Source organism: Cygnus olor, chromosome 13, assembly GCF_009769625.2.
Source record: "Cygnus olor isolate bCygOlo1 chromosome 13, bCygOlo1.pri.v2, whole genome shotgun sequence".
NCBI lineage: Eukaryota > Metazoa > Chordata > Aves > Anseriformes > Anatidae > Cygnus > Cygnus olor.
In genome coordinates, this window is record NC_049181.1 from 18,152,612 (window position 1) to 18,170,291 (window position 17,680).

Below are 17,680 nucleotides of genomic sequence, written 5' to 3' on the forward strand. Positions count from 1 at the left end.
GTTCAGCTCCTGGGCTACTCTGCTAATGACTGGCCTCCAGCCGGATTTCATGGTGCTGATCCTAACGCTTTGTGACCAGCATTTCAACCAGTTTTCAGTTCACCTCACTGTCCACTCATCTACATTGTGTTTCAGCAGTTTTTCTCCAAGGATGTACCAAGGGAGGCTGTGTTAACACCTCACTAGAGAAAATACCCACTGCTCTCCCTTCACCACCAAGCCTGTCATCTCAAGGTAGAAGCCTGTCAGGACGGTTAATCACGACTTCCCCTTTGTAAATCCATGCTGACTACTTCTGGTCACATTCTTGTCCTTTATTGGTTTGGAAATGGTTTCCGGGAAGATTTGCTCCACTAACTTCCCAGGCACCAAGGTGAGGCTGACTGGTGTGTGGTTCCCTGGATCCTCCTTCTCGAGGACAGAAGGGCCAGTCACTTTTTTTCCAGTTGTCAGGCAACTCATCCAATCGCCATGACCTTTCAAAAATAATTGAGTGCCTTGCAATGCCATCAGTCAGCTCCCTCAGCACTCATGGGTGCTGCCCATCAGGTCCCATGACATTAAAAAAGAGGATTAAGTTTCCTTGATTCTGCAAATACGTTAACTCAAGACTTACCCCATTCTGCCAACATATTTTAAAGAATGCAACTGAAATGCTTTTAAAAGATTCTCTGTGACCACACCCAGCAGGTTTTAAAACAAGCCATTCTGCATCCACTATCACTGCAGAAGCGACAAGCACGAAAAGCCTTGCTCCTGTTCATGGAATGCAAGTGTATTAAAAAAAAAAAGTGTCAGGTATATTGCCTTCTCATTTCTGCAAATGTGTTTTGCAAAGCACGCAACTTCATCTCTGCTTTTACTGCAAACCCAAAGCGAAACCCAAAGAAAAGGATTCCCCAACTTAACTGTAGAGGTATTTTTAAAAGGCAAGTCGCACAACGTGTGTGCATGTTTTACTGGCTTCCCAAAGACAAGAAGTAACTGACTGAACACCTCCTCCTCTTTTGAAACATGTTACTAGAGTAATTGGAACAGAAGGCTTTGGAAGGACTTTTAATTACCATGTTCTGCAACTGAAACAGAAAGAAAACAGAGGCAGAAAGTAAACACAGCAACCGACAGAAAGCAAGACAAAGATGGAGCCACCCATTCGCACTGCTGATACTTTACTTTTATCCCCTCCTCCTGGGAAGATGGAGCGAAGCCTGGCTTTCTTGTTCTTCTCCTCAGGGGCCATGGGGAGCGGTTTTGAACTGTGGTTTAGTGCTGAAGAATCGCGATTGTTGCTGTTCATTCTCAACGGTGGGGCTGGAGGTTTCTCTTCAATATCCAGACTATCGGACATCTTCAGCAGACCTCACAGCCTCCTGCAAAAGCAGAACAGAAAGCATGCCTGTCAAGGGAGGATGCCAAGGCCGGTGTCCTGGGGAGAAGAGGAAAGAAAAAAGCCTTCTGCTGGAATAAGGAAGCCTGTCTGTTAGAGGTTTGCTCTGAATAAGGTTAGTGCTGTTTGCTATAAATACATGCAGTGACTAATTCCTAAAAATCATTGTACCACTTCAAAAATAAAGATTTTTTTGTCTTTCATAAAGTCTTTTTTTAAAAAATATTTACAACTTTTTTCTTCATGCAGTTGTTTACAAACCAAACCTTCCTCTAGAACCAGACCTCCAAAGCCAAGTTCACATGACTTATTAAAACTATCTTGTACCCTAGTGGACCATTTATATGATGTAAGAAAGAGGGTGGATGTTGGGCTGGTATAGATAGCAAGCATTAAGATCTGTTCCCTCCCCACTTTGTGTTTGCAGAGGGTTTACTCATGAGAGTGTGGGGTTTCAAAAGGAACCATCTTGCCAAAGGAAATTTATTCAGAAGTACCGATTAAAAATATTTTTGCACATAAAAATGAGCAAAGCATTTGCTTTAAAATCAGTCAAAACCTAAGCAGGAAAATGATCGCATCCTGAAAACATTCAAGTCTTCCTCTTTCTGTTCTTGTTCCCACATGGGTACTGTAGGGTTGTTTGTGGCAGAGCTTTGAAAACAGCACCATAAAGTCCTGAGCACGGTACATCAGAAGGAAGGGACATATACAGCCTTCTGCTGACCCCCTAAGCACAGGGTTACTGATCTAAGGAAAAAAACACCCAGAAATTGTTATACAAGATTTGCAGGTTGGGGAAACACAAGGCAGGTACTGCTTTTGAAATTCCTGATCTTTCTAGTGTATCTTAAATATTAAAATTCAAGCCTGGATTAACCAGCTGGTTTAACAAACAAGCAGTGCTTGGTAAAATGAACTCCGACTGTTTTAAGACCTGAAAATAGAGTATGATTTCAAACAGATCAGATGTGATGTGGGCTCTAGTGCATATTTTTAAAGGTTACAATTCTCCAAGCACCTTGCCTTCCAACCCCTCCAAAATGAATGTAGCTCCATTTATGGAAGGCACATGCAGGCCACTGTGCTTGTCGGATGGATCCTCCCGTGTGCTGATTCACAGATAACACACGTTAGTGCAGTCAGCAGCTCCTCTCTTAAATTTGAGATGAGGCAACTCATGTTTTTAGCTGCGGAAGTCATAGCTTTCTTCAGGAGTATCAGCCAAAGACAGTGACTTACACAACAAGGTCCTGCATCTCGATGGGTAACAGCACCGCTGCACTCACTTCAGTCAGGTAAAGCTGCCTCTTTTCTTCTTTTTTTTTTTAATTATTTTTATTTTTTTTCCAGGACTGAGGTTAAAGCTTTCTAGAATAGCATTTACGTCGATACAGCTGAAATTTTGCCAGGATTTCCGGCTGATATATTAATAGGGGATAATCAAACCCACGTTGCCTTGAGAATTCCTTCCATATAAAAACTAAATGACCAACTGAAAAATGTAGAGAGGTTTACTCTAGCCTGTTTTTCATGATGACGTGGGCATTTTAGTCTGTTACCATTTTCAAATCACTACACATAAAACAATCATTTCTTCTTTTTTTTTTTTTTAAACTACTGTATTTATGTTTTTAATTCCATCTAGACAAGATCCCATAATGACAGATCTGGGATTCAAAGCATCCGCCTAATGATAAGAACAATACAGGAAACATACTCATCACATCTCCGTCTTGCACTAGTCACTGGGTCTACAAAGCTGGGCTTCTGAATGTCCTGATCCCCAAGGGATCCCAGGATCCGTCCCCAAGGTCGCACAATTGACAACCCCAGCAAAAGCTGGTCCAACCCTCTCCCCAGCACACATAGCGCAAAGCAGGGATTGCGGAGATCTCGATTCACCAGCACATACCTAAAGACATCACTGACGCCTGTCTGCTCACCTTCCTTGGGGGAGCAGTTTATATGAGCACTCTTCCCAGCTGACTTCATCAACTGGTCTGGGTTAAATTAGTGATCTGAGTTAACTGGGCAGACTTTGCCTTCAGAGAGTTCGGGAGACCTCAAACAATTGCTTCACTGGCAGATCAACAAGGTGTTCACCAGCCAAAGGGGATGTCTACCGCTGGTCTCAAGGCCGCTGTGGACTGCTAGACCTTACCTCCAGTTGAGTTTTCACCTCCACTAGAGCTAAGGCTGAATCTCAGGCACCCACCGACCAGGTGGTGGTCCCCAGAGCCTCGCCTTTGTGCCTGGAAGCGTGGAAAAGATCACGCACCCTTAGCTAACCAAGTTGTGTAATGGAAGCAGCTCTCAGACAGAAAGATGCTTTTTGGAACACATCATTTGGGAAAGCACAGAAGTGATGGGCACAGAAAATTCTGGTCCACTGGCATGTGTCCGGTCCCCACAAGAGGGCTCTGCCGACACAGCCCAGCCACCCAGGTAGAGACCTACTGGGAGACTGGCTGTGATGGCAGAGGAATAGGGCTCAGCTGCCTATGGAAGCACGTATATAGGCAACAACGTGTTTTGTACCACCAGGGAGTAGCAAGAGTTATGCCCAGGCGAGGGTTTGTGCTGATCTGGTTTTCAAGTACAGACTAGCCTACTTACCTGGAGAACTAAATGCTTTTGTAGATTTAGGTCAAACAGTTAACGTTAATAATCTTTGTGATTCTATCCTGAAATGCAAGAGGGTTTCCAGTAATGAGGAAAAAAGAGCCAGCATTGAAAAGGACTGAAAGGTAGTAGGGAGGACTGCCCAGCAGAGCCATGGTGCTCCAGAAAGCCCTTTGCCAGCAAGGCTCTGCATCCGCAGCATCTTCCAGCTTGCACCATCAACCATGAGCAGGCAGACATCCTGCAGTCATGCTACTGGGATGCTTTTCTTTTCTCTCCCAACATCAAGCAATCCTCACAGGCTTTTATTTGCTCTTTAACCCACCTACAAATACTTCTCTGGTGCCAAAGACGGCCTTCGCTCCCCAAAATCATCAGCGTGAGGGCGACCATAGAAGCAGCAAGGCACGTCTTCAGCTTATTATCAAAAGCAAGACGTTTATTCTGTGAAGTCTATTATATGGCACAAAGCTTCAGCTGCCCTCAGAATGGGACAACTGTATCTGTCACTGTATCTGTTTGTAAACAATGCCAGTCTGCTGAAATAGGTCCTCCCATAGGATTTCGTTCCACAAAGAATACCATTAACGGTTTCTGGCCCAATTTGCCTATGATGTAATTATTTCCAAGATCTTGAAAGGAACACTATATTTTGTTCAGAGCTGTTTCAGGCTCAGTTTCAAGAACTGTACAAAGCTCTTTTATTCACTTCTAAACCAGAAGAAAAAAGAGGGGGGAAGATAGCCTGAAAGGTTTAACGGTTGATATTAACTTCCTAAAGCTGGTCTAAAGGAAAACTAAAGCAAACCACAAAGCAATACACAGTGAGAGACTTAAAATTTATGGTTTTCCTGATCAGAGCCCATCTGCTCTTCCATTCATTCTAATTTTGAGAATTTCCATATACCACTGCATCATGGCAAAATAAGATTCACTATCATATTTAATTTGAGTGTTTTGTACTGATTTGCTCCAACTTAGAGAAAACCTCCAAAGAATGGAGGGCCAAGGAGCACATACGCAGCACATAATCCACTGAAGACCTTCTCCTAAGAAGCTATTGAAAGCAAGCTTCTAGGCAAGACAAAGAAAGAAAGAGAAAAGAAAACTCAACCTCCCACCTGTATCAGAATTGCAAATTCTAGGAGAATAATGCTGAATTTGTAGAGTAAGGTACTCCACGCCTGAAAGATTGCAAAATCCGCAGGACTGACTGAAGGGAAAGGAACACTTCCAGGGTTTCTGAGCTAATATTCCACAACTCTTGCAAATCCAGAGAGCCATCACGGTGTTGGTTTTCACTCGTGTCACATTTTCTAGAATCCTCCTGCAGCCCTGAGGGCTAAGGAGGAAATTTAAAATAAAAACAGAACTGAGGCCTGCAGAACAATTCTATGGAGGAGGTGAGGGCCTGGCAAAACCTCCCCGCAGACCTGTGAAACACCGCACCCTGCTTCCGAGCACTGTGACAGCACACCTACCAGAGCACTTTGCCATCCCACACCAGAGCTGCGGGAGCCACCCAGGTTGTCCTCAGGGACAGGTTTTGGAAGGGCCCAGCTCATGCTTGCCAAGAGGATGGAGCACACAATCATCAGAATTTTCTCACCTCATTCCTCCAAGACCCCATCAGAGCAGCCAAGGTGGTGCTGGTAACCCTTTTAAAACAAACTGGTAAGACAGTAACGTGCAACAAAGGCGGATGCCCAACACCTATGTCCAGAGAAAGCTTACAACAGCCAAAGGCTTTAAGGGAGTATTTAAGGAAGCAGACTATTCTATTGAAAACACAGCAATAAAAACATATTCAAGTACGTTAGCTAGGGCTTCGTGGCCAAGTGGAAAAACTGAAATTAAATTCTCAACCAGGTCGGTGACTTCAACACAACTATTACAGGGTCAGGGAACAAATTCAATGTCCTTTTCATTCCACCCCACCTCTTCCTACCATCAGTTTTGTAAGGGTAAAGACAAACATGGACTTTAAATACAGGGCATTCAGCTTCTCCATGACTCAATTCCCCCTCTGCAAAAACCTGTCTTAGAATATTTTTTGCATCCAGTTCTTGCCAAGCTAGGGAAAGGAGAGGAAGATACTTAACGCACCCAAATGTCTTCAGAACACCACACATGCAAAAAAATTGGTTCAATTCAGTTCAAGTTCAGAGCAAAATCTCGTGCTGGGCCTTTATCCCAGTCAGCTCTTCACCCGCGTGTATCTGGAGAATACTGTTTGCAGATAGGTCTTGAATAGCTTTCTTAGGTTAGTCACGTTATTTCCAAGTCTGCAGCATTCAGACATGACTGGTTCCAATTAAAACTCACAAAGAGCATCCTGTTTGCAGAGACACTGGGGTTCATTTTCAAAGCCTCAGAGATACTATTGCAGCTTGTGATGCAGCAAAACTGTTTCTAAGATCCCTTGACTGGAAGGAGCCATGCCAATATTCAGGCAGTAGCTTTGCAAATATAACTTGAAGACGCAATGCTCTTTTTTTCCCTAGAGCTCTTTGTTTATAAATATACTTCCTGCAAAAAGCTATTTTATTACTTAGCTGTATGGGCCAAAGTCTGCTCCCAGCAATAGGCATCCGTTTCCCAGAAATCAATGGTGTTGTAACCGAGAAGGATTCTTTCTAGGTATTGAGTACCGAGATACTCTGTTAAATATTAGCTGAACGTATTTACACAGTACTTTCCAGCGCAGTTGCTGGAGGCTTGTATCTGTTTTTCTCCATCCACGTGTTCATTTGCAGCCCTTTTAAAGCTCATTTGGAAGCGCAGCTGGTGAGCTGCACAGAACAGATGCAGTCAGAGTTTCACTACTGCCATGTGAGAGGCTTGCTGCCTTCTCCACAAAACGTGGGTACGGTAAAGTATCGCCCTGATGTGTTTCTGACAAGGGCCACCATGTTCAGCATCAGACAAGGCAGGGCCCCTGGCCAGGGCCTACCACACGCATGTGCCATGGGACAGCAGCTCCTCGCCTCTGTTTACTGCCCTGAAAAACGGCAGCATTCACACAAACTATGTGGGGAATTACAGCCCTAGAAACCCTAAAAGAAATGCCTCACTTCCATACTGCTTTTCACAGGACTGTCTCAAAGCACAATACAAACATTTGCCAACTTGGCCTCTGCGCTCCCCTCACAGGCAGGTAAACAAGCTCTGGGCTGAGCAAATTATTCAAACACAGTAATTTCTTTGATTAATGTACTCTCTGTTTCTGTTTGCAAACACCCTGTAAGCAGCTTATGATTTCCTCCAGTATATTCAGAAGTTATTCTCTGAAACTTGCGACAAGTGACTTCTGGCCTCCGAACAGGCCTTCATAAGCAGCTCGCTGTATGCAGGCGGTATTTTGAATTCGGGTCGTATCCAATCAAAACTACCCTGGTCACAGGGACTTGTAACTGCTTCTTTTCTGAGATGGGATAAACACAAGGCTGAGAATCAAGTTTCTGTTATGAATTGCAGCATTAAGAGTTTTACTAAGTGACTCACTAATACTGGTTTAAAAGTCCCTCTTGACAGTTCATTTGCAGGAATAATGTCAAATAAATGAACAAAAGGATGTGAATGCAGTAACAGTCAGTTTAATGGTCTTATTTTACCAAACATTTCTTCAGATTTAAATTATTCTGTCCTTTGTCTGGACCCCAAGAGTCCCCCAGTTAAGTTGCTAAATGCCGGGAGCTGACTGAAGCAGTGGAGTCTGTCAAAACTGATCAAAGTAACCTGCAAACACTTCGCTTTCTGCTTAATTCTCATTTCACACAATTTTTCAATAGACAGCCTTCCAGGATCTCGTCTCTCCAAACCCTTAGCCCACCTAACTGTACTTCTTTCAACAATTCTGTTGGCCCTTTCTTCACAAACTGCCAACGCAACAAGATGCAGCACTTGGCAAAATGCACCTTGCTTGTCTCATGATGTCCCTTCACCTGACCCGCTCTAGGCACCGCTTCCCTCATGGCAGAAGCTTGCTGCTGCTCTGCAGACTCCTAGCACCCAGTCCCACTAAAAAAGCCGCATGCAAAAAGCAAAGTACAGGCTTTTTTCCATCATGAAAGCCAGGAATGTTCAAAGTTTGGCATAAGTTTACAGGCTGTGCTTATGCAGCACTTGAGCGTACAAGGTAACACCAACAAGGGCACCGAGGCTTCCATGGAGCAGCGAAAAAACAGGGAGAGCAAACTCTGCAGCCTGCCGGGATGGGGCTGAGGCCCGACCTTTTTGCTTTGTGGGTGTTTTAATCATGTCAAAACAGAAGAGATCCGCTTAACCCACGCTCACACAGGGGTCCTGGCCATTCACTAAACCGCGTGAGCTTTGGGATGGTTCCATGACCTGAGAGGGGAAGGAGTGAAGGCACAGAAGCCGCCTTCCACACTGAAACCGGATCCGGGCATTCGCTAATTAAGCCTCGCAGCAACCCAGGGAGTGAGGCAGTACACTCCAGCGGGTGAAGTGAGTGCAGCAGGGCACAAGACGATGGACGGAGAAATGGCCGCAGGGCCACCTACAGCACACACCCACTGTATACGGCTTTTAAAATGGTAAGAAACGTACTCTGAGGTAACTCTTAGGATCAGAGAAGTAACTTAGCTTCCCGTGACAAAGGGAAGGGCTGCGGGTGGTGCATGCCAGCAGACCGGGGCTCTGGGACTCCTCTGCCACCCAGCGAGAGCCAGCGGGCAGCTCCCAGCCTGCGGGCTGCCTCTTTTAAAAGCATTGGTAAACATTTCCCTGAGGCTGATGAGATACAAGGAAGAAAACCAGAAAAGGCATTCAGATGTGAGGAAAACCCAAAATTCTTACCACTCCGCCCCTTTTGCTTTCTATTTACACAGCTGAAGGGCTCCGCAAAGCAGAAGAGGATGTCTCCGTGCCAGTCGTGCCTATCAAATATCCCCTGTTCCACCAGCTCGCACCCCTCGTCCTTGCCTACACACGAAAGCTTCTGTGCAAAAATGAAGTGCAGACTTAAATCGCTGTAAATACACTGAAGTAATTGTCCATATGGACTTCATTATTCTTACTTCAGAGCTCATGTCTCAGATTCACTTCTGCTCGCTAAGAGGAGTCAAAATTAAACCAAGAAAGGCTACTTACTGGGGACGGCTACGTCACACCAGCAGTAAAAACCCCATCACTTGGATTAAAATAGCCATGACAACGATTTGAGTTTGCAACTTCAAGTCTGTCCTGAAGCACTGCCCAGGACTACAGCTACAAGAAGCCAGCCCCTCCGTAAGCCACGCAGGAAGAAATGCTCACAAGCAGTCTGCTTGCCGTGACTTCGGCATGTGAGCGTGGCAACGATCCTGCCCAGGCCCCTTCCTTCTTGCATCCCCAAAGTGCTTCCAACTCACGCTTTCTCACTGACATCTGGGAAAGCTGGGAGGCTTTGGAGCAGCATCTCTGCAGTGGCTTAACCAAAGGGCTGTGACAACGCTGGGGAAAGGCAAAGGCTCACACCAATCCTCAGAACCCAGAGCCGGGCTTCTTCCCCGCTCCAAGTCAGAGCACCCCGCACCCTGACACGTGAAACATTCATCACCCCTCCCTCATCCTCTCTGGTGAAGGCGTGATAAAAGTAAGGCACCAGGCTGGCACGCATGCTTCACCTATACCTGAAAACGTCCCAGGAGAAACCATGCTGTGGTGTTTCATTAGCGCAAATGTCTCTTACTTTCCACATCATGCGTGTCTTCTCCTCCGCAAAACTCCCTTACAGCAACATACCTGGAACCACGTAAGGAGACATGAGCACTCCATACTGCTAGGAAGTCCCTGCCTGCCTCTTGACACAGCTTCAAGACATGCAGGTTGAATTGCCAGTTCTTCCACCGGCCTTGGACAGCTTGCAAGCATCTTTCCCATACTCTTCTATACTCTTCTCCCTTTTATCCTCTCTTCCTCATTTCTTGTGCCTCTCTAGTGTGCATGCACTTGGGGCTTGTGTCCAACTCACAGGCACAACACCACGTAGCACCTGTGGGGAAGGCTGACAGCACCATGAGCTACCAGCAAGGGGCCTTGAATTGGGCCACTCTCCAGCACAGCTTTGAACCCAACTACACTTGAGCTAAAAGAAAAGTCACCGATCTGGGCAGAGAACACAACAGTAACCGTGTTTTGGCAAGTTTAAGCTTGCTCCCACCACTGTTCTCTCTCTCGCCATTAAAACTATAGCCATGGAAGCCTCTCCTTGCTTGGACTTCCATAATAAGAGTTCAATGTATATATAAAGTCCCTGACTTTGTACTTTATGGGCACCCTAAATTCCTACTGAACTCCAGCCAGTGCATTAAGACTGCCTTTAATAAGCCAGTTGGCATCTTGCCTGTGATGGCTTTCATTTTGTTTACGTTAAAAAAAAAAAAAAAGAAAAAGCATCAAACAAGGTTTGGAAGACGAAAGAGACGGGGGAAAAAGGAGAAAAAAGGACCAATTTCCCTGTTCCTCATATTCTCTGCGGGGCTGGTGCTTTCTCTGCCCTTCCACAGTTTACTCTCTGCTTGCCATACTCACAGAAGATGTGCCACGACAAACACGAGCAGGACAGACATGGTGCTGAAGCACTGCCCATGCCCCACTAAACATGCACAAACCAAAGCAGCAGCCACTGCGGGACCGTGGGAGAGCTGAGGGAGCAGGAATATAATGCCACTAAGTGTAGGTGAGAGCCATTTGCCCTTTTCCAGCACCTGCCAGTCACCTTTCAGCTCATTTTGCCTCTGCAATCCCTGGTTTGTGAGCTGAGGAACTCGTCGTAGTAAACAACACTATTTAAACCCATGTGATAGGGTAGGAGGATGAAGCAGACACCTAAAAGACTCACCCAAGGCCAGCCCAGGACTGCCAGCCAGAGCTGGGAAGTGAACCCCACTCCAAGAAGGAACAGTACAGGACAGGGAGTGCATCGCCAGCTCTGCTCCTGGGGCTGAAGACAAAGACCCCCTAATCAGGGGAGCATGGGACAAACTTCCAGGTGTCCGAATGCCAGAAGCGGAGACTGACACCACCACCACGAGAAGACCTGCCACACCAGCCTGTCCCAAGACTGCACTGTGTCATGTTTGGAAGGACACAGCTCCTGCCTGCAGGTAAGGAGTGACCAAAGCCCGGCTGTCACACGCCTTTCACCCAGGAGGTGGATGCGCTCCAGATTCTGCATCGTCTCTTTAGGGCACTAGGGCAGGAAGGCGTTCACATCCCCGTTTGCTTCCCCAGGGACAACGTTTTGCCTTTTATTCTTCGCCAGGCCTTTTATTTACAGCTGACTAGCTTCATATATCTAATATTCGCCTGCTACGTTAGTGATCTTATCGCGTGTAATGGCGTAACTACCTCGGGGGTATTGTGGGTCTGCGGCAGGCGGAGGGGGAACGGAGCGGCTGCTGTGTGTGCTTGGTTCCACGTGCCTGCTAGACCCCAGCTTCAGAGCACAAGGATGGGAAGACCACGAGAGGAAACTCACAAATGCTGTTCTTAAATAGGTCAGGGGAGAAATGAAACCGACACGCACAAAACAAGACCCACACGCTGAATCTGCTGTTTTCTCGGCTACCCCGACGGACCAGTGTTTTTATCTTGTTATAACAGGGGTTCAGCAATTAGCATGTCATTGCTCCAAACACAACGAAAATCCTCTGCCCCAGAGTAGCGCTCTGTTCCCACTTCTTGTCTGACTCCGCATCACAACAGGAAGGCAGTTCTCTGTCCTCTGACCACCTACACGAAAATAAAGGGGTTCAGGAACCACTCACAGTTCCTCTGCGCTCGTCCGGAGCCTCTTGCCTACAGCCAGCACCCCATGGCCAAGAACACAGGGCCTGGCATAGGATGAAACAACCTCCCCAGAAGGTGGTGGGATCCAGCAGTAAGGGCATCCCAGCCTCAGTCACCGGATGGGAGAGTGCCTGAGCCAGCAGGGTCCATTTTAGTTCTGGAAACGTGTCTGTGCTATAAATCGTAGCTGGAGCAGCCAGTAGGTATTTCACACGTCTGTGTTTCATTCTTGTTTCCTGCAACTTTCCGGCAGCACAAACCACGCAGCCGCTCTGTACAGCCCAAGAAGCCTTGTCTGAAGAACCTGGGAGCGCCCTTACAAGTCGCTGATGCAAAAGGACACGGGAATCTTCTGATAGGAGCAGACAAGCACCAAGCTACGTCTGTTCACAACACATCAGTGTACCGCTGTCTCTCAGGCTCTCTGCGCAGAGGGTGCAGAACCACCAGTACCTGCTCCTTTGGAAGGGAAGCACCTCCACTGCTCAGTACGTGTTTCTTGAGCAGCCAGAGGTCCTCACGCAAATCCCTGCAAAAGTACAAACTCCCAGAGCAGCAGCTGACACTGATGCAATCCTCCGTCAGGTCAAAGAAAGCAGCAAAAATAAGAAACCATCAAAAAGTATAGAAACAAGTAAACAAACAAATAAAAGCGAGGGAAGAAGAGGAAAGAGGACAACAGGACCCAAAATAGATTCCATCCTTAGACACCCCCTACTTTCCATTTACAACAACTTCAGGCCTTAAAAGTAAATTTAAGTAAATTAACGCAGAATTTTATTAGGTATGAAATGAATATAGAATAAACGTATAGTTTATAGCTGCTTGTAGGGCCACTGCCAGCTCACGGGGTTCCTGGTACCAGGCTACAAGATGCACATATCCGCTGCCCCCGTCCACCCCAGGTGCCATCCCAACAGACACGCGGCAGCCGCCACTAATGTAGACGGGAGATGGTGTCTGTGTCTCCAGATCTACCAGACTTTAAAGAACCTAATAAAGAGTCAATATAGTTTCAGAAATATGACAGCTCCTCACGTTGTTGGCTGGCACATACTACATGCAACACAACAACCTGGATAGCAAGTGAGGAAGAGAAAGAGAGTAAGTCCACAAAATATCACCTAGGTACAGAAAAAATAGGAAGTGCAGAGGCAAGGGGGAGCATCAAACCTCTGGAAATTCTGGGCTGATGAGGAGAAAAGGTAAACAGAAGCACAAATGAAGCCTGTACACTGATCTGTTCTTGAGGAGGAAAAGAAAAGGAAAATGGAGGTGAAAGTGGCAGAAAACTATGAGAAATGAGCAAGACGCTGTTGCCAGGGACAGTGTCTAAAAAAACCCAACAAACCCAAGAACAGCTGATATATTGTTTGATCTCAGACAAAATGAACCTGTCTGAAGGCACTATTGTCCGGGCAAAATCACGAAGCAGAGAAAAGAGTAAATGCTTTGGTTACAGAGCTGTGCACCACAGGGTCCATGTTGTGACCCTAGAGATACTCGAGGTCCCCCAGAGAAACACACACCAGCCTCAGACACCCAGGTCTTACCAGGGGGTGCTGTGAGGCTCCAGCTCCAGGGAAATGCCTCCAAACATCACGGCCACCGAAGCAGCCGCTCAGCATGGAGGAGAGCGATGGCATTTGGAGGGAGCGAGAGCGTGGTTAGAGGAACCCAGGGAGCATGGAGACAGAACGCCCGATGATGCAGCTTCCCCAGGAAGTAAATAACGAGGTGAGTGCAGTGACTGAGGATGCTCCTGTGTAAAGCAGGATCTCTGCAGCACGGCCTTGGCAGACAAACAGGCTGGCAATAGCCAGGCACTGCAGGAGGAGCTGCCAGCCTTCCTACGGCCACGTTCGCCGCTGTGCCATCACATCAAAGGGCAATTTGATTCCAGCTGGATTGCAGAGCCAGCTGCGGTGCTAAGAGGCAATCTTAGAGTAGAGAAATGCCACCAAATGTTGGAAATGCAGAATAAAAATTGCTGAGGTCAGTGGGCAAACAGAAGCTGTTGATTAAAAAAAAAAAAAACAACAACTCATGAAACCCGAGGTGTTATCACTTTATGCTGACAGGAGCTGACATACAGAGCCATGCATTGCTTGGCAGCAGGGCCATACAAATATGAAGCCATGAACGTACTTGACGACGAAGTATTATCACTGACATCAAAATTTATACCTCTGTGAGGCCGTAGAAGACAAAGGGCTTTGATTAAGAAACTGGAACAGCCAAAAGGAAACCACAGAACACACTAAAAGTAAAACCACACTAACTCACAGGTCGCAAAGGCTAGCTGTGATCTACGAATCGCCATCGACTGAGCCTGTCCCTAGTGAGGTTACATCCTGGCCCTTCATCCACCCTGAGGCTGGTTAAAGAAATCTGTAGAGCAAAGGAGCCGGCGAGGCCCTACAGCCTCCATGCCACCCGTCTGAGGCACAGGAACACCTGAGGCAGTGCTAAGGGACCCAGAACAGCCATCCGAGGGTCCTCGGCAGCACAGGGTCACCCCGTGGGTCCCACCCCGCAGGAAGGGCTGCCCATCAGCCTGCTGTACCAGCAGCATTTTGTCACCTCCTCCCCGACCTGCAGCCTTCGTCAGATACCTGCTTTTCCCTGAGGTATCCAAATCCTATAGGGCAGCCAAGAACCACGCCAAGACGCGACCCTAAGAGCAGCAGCTATGGGGAGCAGGGACCCAGCCCGGTTACCAGCTGGTGCCTACCAGGTCACAAAGGACACTTACCTGCTCAGACAGAAAAGGAGCCACCAGCAATGCTCCCTGCAATGGGACATTTCCATCCCCACCTTGCCAGCCACCAGCGCTGTCTGGGTCACACGCCAGGAGAAAGGACCAGGAAAATAACCCCACCGAGAGCACCCGAGGGATGACTGCCCGTGTTTGTCAGAGAGCATCAGCATACGGCACTTCCCGCTTGGTCACTGCTGGCAGCAAGCAAGGCCTTGACAGAAGGCAACGTGCACGTCTCGGTGGAAGAGAAGACAGCAGACTAACCCACCAAATTGCTACCTAGCCCTAATGGGAGACTCCAGGCGATTTCAGAGTGCCGCAGGCAGTAATGCAACTCCACGCCAAGCCAGAGGGTAAGAAGAAACCACTGCCTTCCCTTTGCAAGGCTCCGTGTCACGATAGCCCAGTGATGTCCTCAGAGCTTATGCTGATAGCATGCACTTCTGCCAGCCCTTCTCATCAGTGTGCCACGGCCCCAGGTCACACAAGTTGCAGCAACAAACAAGATTTGCTCACGTCCCGATCTGTGCTGGCCCAGCTCAGCAGGTCAGAGACCTGCCTCACCCCAGGGCAGCACACAGACCTGGGCTAGGAGAAACAACATGGAAAACTAGCCAAAGATGTACCGTAGCGAGTGTTCAGGGTAGTTTCAACCCCCCATTGTGGTGGATTTCAGAGGGAAGCCTAAGAGCAGCCTCTATGAAAAAGCCATCCCGTTTGTTTAGTCTCCACACCTGGAAGAAAGCATTCTCCCACTTTTAAGAGTTGAAGGTTCTTCTGCAAAATTAATCATTCCTTGCATCTCAAACAGCTCGTTTGGCATCAGAAACAAAATAAGGCAAAACCTTGGTGTACCAGAAAAGAGCAAATATTTACCTTGCATTAAGCAAAATTCTCCCAAGGTACAGGCACAACTGTAAACAGGAGGCAATGCTAGGAAGAAAAGAGATGGTAGAAGCTGTTTGCAACTACACACCTCAAAGCCAGAAGGGATATGAAACTGGATCTCCTCTCTTCAGGAGTAAAGAAAATTGTCACAAAGAACCACAAATTATTTATTAAAGGGAGTATGATACCATGGGAAAACAAAACAAAACCTAAAATAATCTAGATGCAGACACTTCTATCAGGAGAAACCAGATAAGAGCACAGGGAAGACAGCTCTTTCCTCTATTATCGTTTAATTCAATTCTGCTTATCAGCATCAGCGTTACGGCTAAAAGTGCAAGGACCTCAACACATTCAGAGCCTTATTCAATCCCCAGAGAAGTCACGGAATAGACTCCAGCAATGCAGCATCAGGTTTCTCCAGGCCCTTCCAGCCCGAGGAGCTCAACACTCCTTTAACAACTAACTGAATTCCACTTCCTTGCCTTTGTGAGCAAAACATCCTGGCTGCCCACCCCCTCCGACTCAGTCCCGCTCGTGCAAAGGACCAAATCGTCCTCCTGCTCCTGCTGAAGCCAAGCTCCAAGGCTCAGCACGCTGAGAGCAGGCTGCCTGCCATGCCGGGGCCAAACGCCAAGGTGCCAGCTAGTAAGTGCATGAGCCCTGCGCACAAGGGAAGCGTGAAGGCGAAGCCCGGGCCCCCAGCGGGCAGCTGGGGGTACCTTCAGTGCGTGCCACGCACACCAAGTCCTGCTGCACTGGTGGGGCACGCTTCCGGAGCGATCAGTGCGTCCTTGTTAGACAAATCGCACGTTGGCCTGCAGAGCCAGGACCAGGATCCTGGGCTTTCAGCTGCCAAAAGCCGAGTCTCAGCCTCTTGGCCTAGAGGAGAAAAAGGACAGAAGGCTGCAGAGCACGCCACGCAGCCTGTCCTCTGCGACCAGACACCGCTCGGCTGCAGCAAGCGAAGCTGAGCAGAGCTTACCTGAGCTGGCCAGAACGCAGGCACCACTCTGCAAGGAGCTTGTAAATTAGGAAATCAATGCACAGATTAAATTACTAGTCCAAATTGTCCTAATAAATTTATGGACGTAATACCAAGATAAACAAATGCATGCCACCACCTGTCCCTGACGTACAGCCCAGGAGCCCAGCTCCTCTTGCTGTCTAGCACTCACCACCAGCAGCTGTGAGCTCTCCAGCCCAGAAACACAACCTGAGCTCCCAGGCTCTGTCCCCTGTACGCGCAATACCTAGTATTTCAAATCTACAGTCTGGATTCAATCCACAGAGCATCTCCTGCACTCTGGAGAAGAGCAATCACTGCCAGTTGAAGACAGTGACAACAAGATCTTTTGCCCTGGTGTTTCTGCACTCGTTAGCTACCCACCAACCACAGCAGCCCAGGCCAGATAAAGATCTACGGAAAATGAGCATTATCATCCCTCTTTCCCTGAACAATCAAGTCGGTTTGCAGCACTACGTCCTACCTGCCAGACGTTTGTGCTGTCCTTATAAAGGTGCGCACTCTCTGCTGTGTTTACCTCGGTATTTCGGTGTTCAAGCACCCTGTCCCTCTCTGCAGAGTCAGGTCTACCTGTACACAGCACTTAGTTAACCTGCCTTTGCTACAGGCACTGACCACATCCCTGTCTTTGCAGCCTCCCCTTCAGCTGTATCGATACTTTCAAAAAACTGATTCGTCCTGCTGTTGGTGTCCCCATCGTTTCTGTTCCTCTCCAGTGGAGCTGAGGGCCTTTAGAAACGTGTGTTTCAGCATCCACATGGGATCCAAAATGAAAAGGGCTCTCCCCACCCTGTCTCCCTGCAGAGAAGTGCCAGAAACCTGATGTTCTCTGCTCTGTAACCAACTTACTGTGGGAACTCTGGCCAGTTGCATAATTACGACCTGCCTCAATTCCCTCCCTGCTCAGTGGCTGCAATTACACTGTAACGAATCCCCGGCCTCCTGGGACCCGAGCTGTACTCAGGGCTCTGCCTCCCCGCAGACACATGGCAATCCAGGGGACACAGGCCACGCTCCTGGGACAGCCCAGGTCTCTGACTGGACCTGGCCATGAATTTTTCAGCGAGTTACATGTCAGCAGCTTGCACGAGAATCTTTTCACGGGAACGTGCCACTGTTCAGGAAGGCTTCATCAGAAGGTGCCGCCTCTGGAATGGAGGAATTGGCATTTCCCGTCCCTTAGGTAGCAGCTGGC

At 47.8% G+C, this 17,680-nt stretch overlaps 1 protein-coding gene across 1 annotated transcript in view; it reads right to left on the reverse strand.

The window, feature by feature from the left end:
- PAK3 (p21 (RAC1) activated kinase 3) overlaps positions 1-17,324 on the reverse strand; it is a 54,572-nt gene extending 37,248 nt beyond the window's left edge. The window contains 2 exon segments of the mRNA XM_040572323.1: positions 1,174-1,370; positions 17,275-17,324. Coding sequence (XP_040428257.1) covers positions 1,174-1,348 — 175 coding nt within the window. The 5' untranslated portion in view covers positions 1,349-1,370; positions 17,275-17,324.
- Positions 17,325-17,680: the final 356 nt, after the last annotated feature.